At 32.4% G+C, this 7191-nt stretch overlaps 1 protein-coding gene across 2 annotated transcripts; it reads right to left on the reverse strand.

Annotated features, from left to right (window-relative positions):
* Positions 1 to 479: 479 nt before the first annotated feature.
* Positions 480 to 6206, reverse strand: LOC123553146 (uncharacterized). 2 transcript variants are annotated; one of them, XM_045342893.2, is made up of 4 exons: positions 5152 to 6206; positions 4097 to 4179; positions 3536 to 3623; positions 480 to 2775 (listed from the first exon to the last, which is right to left on the reverse strand). In XM_045342893.2, exons 1-4 carry the CDS (start codon positions 5552 to 5554, stop codon positions 2546 to 2548), a joined length of 804 nt encoding a protein of 267 aa, XP_045198828.2. In that variant the 5' UTR covers positions 5555 to 6206; the 3' UTR covers positions 480 to 2545. The 2 variants fall into 2 exon arrangements, with proteins under 2 accessions (XP_045198828.2, XP_045198827.2); XM_045342892.2 differs by having other exon boundaries at positions 482 to 2787.
* Positions 6207 to 7191: the final 985 nt, after the last annotated feature.

Genomic DNA, 7191 nt, shown 5'->3' on the forward strand with positions numbered 1-7191 from the left:
AGAAATTATGAGACATTTTTTCAAGGCAAAACTCTGTATTGTACGTAGACTTCAAGAAGCAATATTACCTCATTTAATTATATTTGGAATTTCTACACAAAATATTTTTTCTCTCCTCTCTCCGATAGTGAAATATTCAATAAATTAGATGCTTCAACAAACTGTTGCAGTTGTAATATCCGAATGTGCTTTATGGACCTTTATGTACGAGTTTCATGAACGATAACATGTCTAGATGTAATTCTGTTAGTATGTTTCATACTTACACTGAATTTTTGTACATGTTCATTTCTTTAACTGTTTTATTGTTTTAATATTTTTACTGAAAAAAGAAAACACTGTATAATATTTATTACATCTATTACAAAATTAAAGTATCCTTTCTAAAGGCAATTTAGATAATTTACCGTTCAGATATAGTTTACTTATTTGATATTGCAACTTTCCAGTAGCCTAATGGACATTTTGCTGTCCTTGAAATAGATTATTAATAAATGAAACTTTTTCAAAAATCAACTAGTAAATAAAATAAATTGAAATAAAAAATGAATATCTGAGATTATGATTCACGAAACCAAGTACATTTATTCACAGACTTCAAGATTTCATTTGTACGAGGGCTGTTAAAAAATTCGTAGACTTTGTATCATATATTTAGATACTTTAATGAAGTATAACAAGGAATACACCATCACAATTCGCTGTCTTTCTACTAATTTCTCTGCAAATTTGACATGATTATATCATATAGTCAGAAGTTATGCCTCCTTGAAAACAGTAACTTTCACGAACGCGGCACACGGTGGTAATATTTCAACGACGTTAACAACGTCTCAAAGTTGTTTGCGAAATGCTTTTATTAAGTTTGCACATTGAGTAGTTGGTCCTTTTCCTCGGCGTCATAGATTGACGTTAACGTCAAATCACGGATATTTTGTTTTTCCTCGACCATCGTTGACTTTTAGCAAGTCTGGACTGAGCGAATTGTTTGTAGCACTTGAAAATCGAAAAACAGATGACCGAACACTACTGTGGCGTCTGTCTCAAAAATTTATATATTTCAGTTGGTTTTTGCAAAATCTCTACATAATTTATCAAATGTCCAATTATCTCTTTGTTACACCCACTTGTTTTCAACATCCTGCATGGTGGATCTGTTTCAGATGTGCAGTATGTCTTATAAGGGAATAATGGAACAGATCAGTAAGATAATCTCTTTATTTCAGCAAATAACACACAAGGGCTATATAATTCGATATCGAACTAGAATAGGATATTTTCTGTGCTATGTAATCAATTCTAGACGACTCTTGGAAGCATATAAACGAGATTTATCAATACAACATGTATATTATTGCAGACTTTCTGTTCGTTGAACGCAGCACACATGAACAACTATGGCCCTGGTAATTTTTAGACTTTACATTATTAGATATCGTAAAATGCTGTAAATAAAAGATGTTAAACTTCGTAATATGCATAATAAATGGAGGAGCATAGGGGACCACGTATCAGCATGTAGTTGTCTTTGGATTTTTTATCATAATTCTATAAGATATTTACTCTTTGCACATCTATAGATTTTCATTTTCAGTACCGCTAGTACCTTTTATTAAGTTTTCTTTTTCAAATTCAATATCTAGTTCAGTATAATGAATGCAATGTCTTTTTTGGTCTGTGTACATGAGTATAAGCAAACCATTACTATTTTTTTTTTGGCCCATGTGGTTCTGGGACGATCTATGTATGAAAATAATTGGAACCACTGCCTTACCCTTGCACGATCGTAAGAGGCGACTAATAGGGTCTCAACACTTGGTTTTGCTGTAACTGTGATTCCAGCAGTTATGCAAATTTTGATTCCATACCTCATGTTTTTATTTCGATGTAAATGAGATGTGAAACCAAACTTTGTAGTCCTGTTTAGCGCCATATAACCCATACTGTGTTGGTGCGCCGTAAAACCTAAATAAATAAATAAATACATTCATTTTTTCTTGACGTTGGAAAGGAGATATATTAATAAGCTTAGAATTTATAATGTCAATATAGAAATATAAGTAAAACAATGTTAAAAACATTTTTTACAACACGTGCGATTAATCATGTATTCTCTCTTTTCAAATTGTCGAACGATTAATTCTTTGACAAAATACATAGTGTTACATAATACTTGTTTTCATTTATAATTTTTGCATCGTTGTTATTTTGTTACGTATTTTCCATCGAACGTTTTATCATAGAGATGATGTTTTTTAAGATGACAATGTTTGTTACCTTTTAAGCAATTGATGAGGTTTTGAAATGATTTTGGTGCAAACAAGTATGATGTAGATCTTTTTCCATCGGTAAATAATTAAGTATTACGCCTGACACCGAAACAATTAGTGCAAAAACGTTTCATATAACTTCACCAGCGTTTAGACATTCTATGATAAGTTAATGTTAAGCAACGCTTTCGAAAACAGTAAGGCAAACCAAACATATACTTTTATCAGGTCTGAATGGTCGTTGAAAATTTGTTGAAATAAAAATTGTATTCATTTTATTCCAATTCACACAGGCTATAGAATTCATCATTGCAATCATCATCGTTCCATTGGCAGTTCGACGTTGGTACCATTTTGATACATACGGGTACTTGTCCCATAGAATGGTATGGTTGACCAGGTTTCCAGTTTGTGTATCCGACTGATACATTTGTTCCATCCAACCACTTAAACGTGCTTTCTGTTCCACCAAGTCCTGTACCACTAGTCCACACTTCGACATCACCTGAATATACATCTAAAGGAAAAAGGTAAAGACTTTTATTAATAGTTTAGGCGTTGAAGAATTAAATTCTAAATTCTTATATACTTTGTAGTGTTTCATTATCTGACTGGATACACGTCAATTTACAGTACACGGAAACTCAGTTTTCATGTTCAAGCTTTTACGCAGCATGTCGGAACATAAAGAAAATATTGAATAAGAATAAGTTTTATGATTTTGTTGCTGTTAAACATTAAAAGAATGACACTAATTATATATTAGGATCAATAGATGAGTGGTCAAAAATATTGTTATCCTCTCCACTACATAAGCAGACAATGCAATACGTTAACACTATAAATTCAATGTAACGAACTGAACCTAGAACTGCATGTGTCCATTTCTTTTGATTTTAGTTTATATAAAATGAAGACTAATACATTTGTTGCACAGTATTAGCTTTAACAGTACAAACAATATTTGCCGGTTATTAGTACTTTCAACTAGTAAGAATATTTTGCATTATGGTCTTTCATCGTATTAGCTTTTTAGACGTGTAAAATGTATAGTATTTACACATGAACATTTTTTCACTATGTTCTTTTACCCCATTTCCCTTCAGGCATATGTAACCTTTCCGGTGAATAGTGCTCACACATATATAACCTACATCGTTTCAGGGGTATAGTTCTTGCAACGAGCTATAGCATTTTGCACCATGTTCTTTCGTCCTGTTACTTTTTTAGGGGGACATAAATCTGTTCTGATGAATAGTACTTACATCCAGCAAGAACATTTTGCGCTATGTAATCGTTCTCCTCTTTTGATTTTACTGTTGCCAACTGGCCGCCTAGCTCCTCGCATGACTTCTGATAAAAAGTAAATATCAAATAAATTATAAAACTGTAAAGCTATTTCTTTTAAAAGGAACTCTAAATTATTGTAATCATAGTTCTGTCATAAATAAGAGAGTCCCGCTTTTGTGCCAACTGACTTTATTCTAACAGGAATTAGCTTTTTACTACAATGCTAAAGCATTTTATTGATGCATAAGCAATTCTTGAATAGAATGCTTTCATGCTTGCAATTGCATTAGTTGCTACCAGAATGATTTCAGACAACCTTATTCATTAGACAGTTTAAAGTAAATAATTCATAACTAAAGTGGAATAGAAGACGAACCTATAGATAAGCGTTATTGATATTTGTTGGAATTAACGTTATCAAAACTAATTATGCACTGTCGTTGTAAGGTGCGAAAAAATATTCAATTACGTCCCGTTATACACGAATGCTATCAACATATAAACAGAGAATATACAAAACTTTCTATCCGTGTTACCTTTGCTTCGTCCCAGGTCATGCCCTGCTTTATCAACCAAAACACTGATACCCGCCCAGTGTCTCCGGTTTCAGTCGACTTTTCTGTCAGGATGACAATAAAGATATAGATTATGATAGCCATACAATTATTTCTAAGGAATCAATTAATAGCACATTTGATAATAGATGCATTTTCTGCGAACGTGTATATGCTTATTAAAATAGATAAAGTTCTCTCTCTTTGAGGACCTTCTGTTGTCAAATCAGTCTTAAAAATCAAGTGCCTGACACTATCTGTAAATATATGTGGTAGGCTTTCTTAGTATTATACGATGCGTTGTATAAAAAGAATAAAATCAAATTGGACATTACAGAAAAATATCTAAATCGACATTACTGACATATGTTAAAGAAAATGAATGTAAGAAATGGGAGCACTTGCATACATATATTCGTTTCTTTCCACATCATACTAAGAGGATAATAAACGGTTGTGGCGTGCCTTCTGGTCAGTATAGCACACCTCTTGCAATAATGGCCCGTGAAGGTGATACAGATTTAACATGTGTGACAGTGACATAATGCTTAACGTGGATGATAGTGACAAATACATAACGCGGGTGACAGTGACATAGAACTGATATGTGCGACAGTGATAAATATATGATATATGCAACAGTGACATAGATCTGATCTTTGTTACGGTGACATAGAGGTAGTATATGAGACATACACACAGACATTTTATATTTAGCAGTGACATAGACTTTATATGTGTGACAGTCACATAGACATTATATGTATGACAGTCACATTAGCCTGATATATCTTGTGGCACGCTTTCAGTAAAATAGACGCTGAACAAGTTTCTGTATGTAAGTAAAGTAACCCCCGTTTACAACAATATTCATTCGTTGAGAATTATCCTATTTTTAGAACGTTAAAATAAAGTCTAGCATTATAAATTTTTAGAACTATTTTCTTACACAAATAAAAAATGTAAACAGAATGCACGTCTTTTCTTCTGCCCTTAAAAATAGAAATGAAATTTGAAAAAGGTGTAACCCGACTTACCACCGCGCTTGTAGAATGTAGAACCAATGTTCGAGTTGTGCGTGTCGTTTTTTACGAAATACTTTGCTGAACAAGCCACACATTTTGTCTCATCAAGATGAAGAAACACGCCATTACATGTGGATTGTTCCGAGCAAAGAACCAAACATTGCATCCTGTACGCGAACTTGATTTCCTTGATCACATTACCGTCAGGACAATAGTTTCCATCAAGAACATGAACACGACTGTAACTGATATCATTTAGTCCTTGAAGAAAGTTTACAAATATTACTAACACGAATATGAGAAATAATCGCGTTGTTTTCATGTTGATCCTGTGAGTCTGGTGCCTAGAACTGGAATGGAAACAGATTGATGAGAGCGCGCTTGTCAACCGTAAACTGTAAACATAAGGCTTCATAGCAACGCATGATTCAATGTGCAGTGTTCGAATTGATTCACTTCCATTTGATAATTTATGTCCTTAGAAACTTTTGAGTTAAACAGAGATATAAATTAGACTTCACATGGTTAGAGAAACACTTAATGTCAATTCTGCTCATAAATTATACAGTTGGAACCATAAAAGGAGGTAACCATATCTCGTGGATTCAACAATACTTTCAACTACTAGTCTATAGACCTTTTTACTCCGTGCTAATTCCTTAGCAGGACGGATTACACCAAACCGGAAGTGACTACTCAGTGTTACATGTGAAGTAGTCCAAAATGTAGTTCCATGCTATGGATGAAATCTGGTATAATAAGTGACATGAGGAGGTGACAGTTAAATTTTTGGCTTATGTTTATTGCTTATAGTATTGAGAATAGATCTAGACCATTTTCATTGTAAATTTCTTGGAATAAGTTTTATTCTTTGCGAAAAATGTCTACCTACGTGTAACTGTTAAACGGCTGTTTTCATGGGGGCATTTTTAGAGGGTGATGTTTCTCAGAACAGATTATTTTTCTTATATTCAACATAACATGTCAATATTTTTCTATTTTTGATAAGAAGACATGATATACTAAATGACCATATCTGGTTTTCATATCATTGAAATGCTCTAAAGTGCTGAAAATGAGGTCTGAATGTTTTGTTATTAATATGAAATAAATAAGTTATTGAATTGGTAAAATGTAACCTAGCAACGGGAAACAATTTTCGCGCATGCGCACTCTAGGTAGGGCAAAACGACATGACTGCACAATATAAATTACGTTAGAGTTATACTGTATTTCAATATATTCGATCAATAATGAGTTTGTTTTATAGTAAATATCCACTGAAAGACAAAGGAAAATATATGTAGAACTTTGCAAACCCACAGCTGATATAGTTTAACTAATGCGCATTATCTTTGATGTTTTTGGATTAATAAACATTTTTTCAGCAAGGTTGTTCTCGACAAATTCAGGTTAAGAAAAATGAAAAAAGGTATTTTTTCATGAATTAATAAAGTTTTTGTTCTATTTCCTAACATAATCTCACATAACTTACAACCTGTCGCAGTTAGCTTACATGATACTTAAAATATAATTAAATGTCGCAGTTGAAAATAACAAAGTTCAGCCTTTGATTTTTTTATCCAATCATACTGATCAATTCATTCCGAATTCAAAGAAAAAAATAAAATGAATAAATAAAAATCATAAATATAATAATAATCATTTTAAAACTGTTATTTTTTATTTCTATTGATTCTTCGAATTTGAAAGTTTTTATATGACACTATCGAATTAGTTCGGACGCGGTCAGATTTAATAGAGAGGGTGCGTGTAGCGGGGAGGGATGTTCTACATTTACATTCTTTATCTGTTCTATTTTTTGCGGTATTCAAGTTTATCAGAACTATTCTATCAAATTACGGATAACGACTTCTGCTCACGATACATTTTCGATATGAAAATGATCTAGCATGTAAACATAAGAAATAAAATAGAGATTTATATTAGGTGTTTTCCTTCAGTGTGTAGTTATATAGTCCTGGATTTGATTCATGTCTTACGAATTTAGATATTTTGTAACTAGCACTTTTATAGTTTTAAATGAAAATG

This window comes from Mercenaria mercenaria, chromosome 4, assembly GCF_021730395.1.
Source record: "Mercenaria mercenaria strain notata chromosome 4, MADL_Memer_1, whole genome shotgun sequence".
NCBI classification, from domain to species: domain Eukaryota; kingdom Metazoa; phylum Mollusca; class Bivalvia; order Venerida; family Veneridae; genus Mercenaria; species Mercenaria mercenaria.

What these genes read in the sequence shown, in the direction of transcription:
- LOC123553146 (XM_045342892.2), bottom strand. Translation starts at nt 5,554, where the DNA reads ATGAAGCCTTATGTTTACAGTTTACGGTTGACAAGCGCGCTCTCATCA. An exon ending in TGACCTGGGACGAAGCAAAG is followed by an intron (nt 3,624 to 4,096) that starts GTAACACGGATA and finishes ACTTTTTATCAG; the next exon opens with AAGTCATGCGAGGAGCTAGG. An exon ending in GCAAAATGTTCTTGCTGGAT is followed by an intron (nt 2,788 to 3,535) that starts GTAAGTACTATT and finishes TTTTTCCTTTAG; the next exon opens with ATGTATATTCAGGTGATGTC.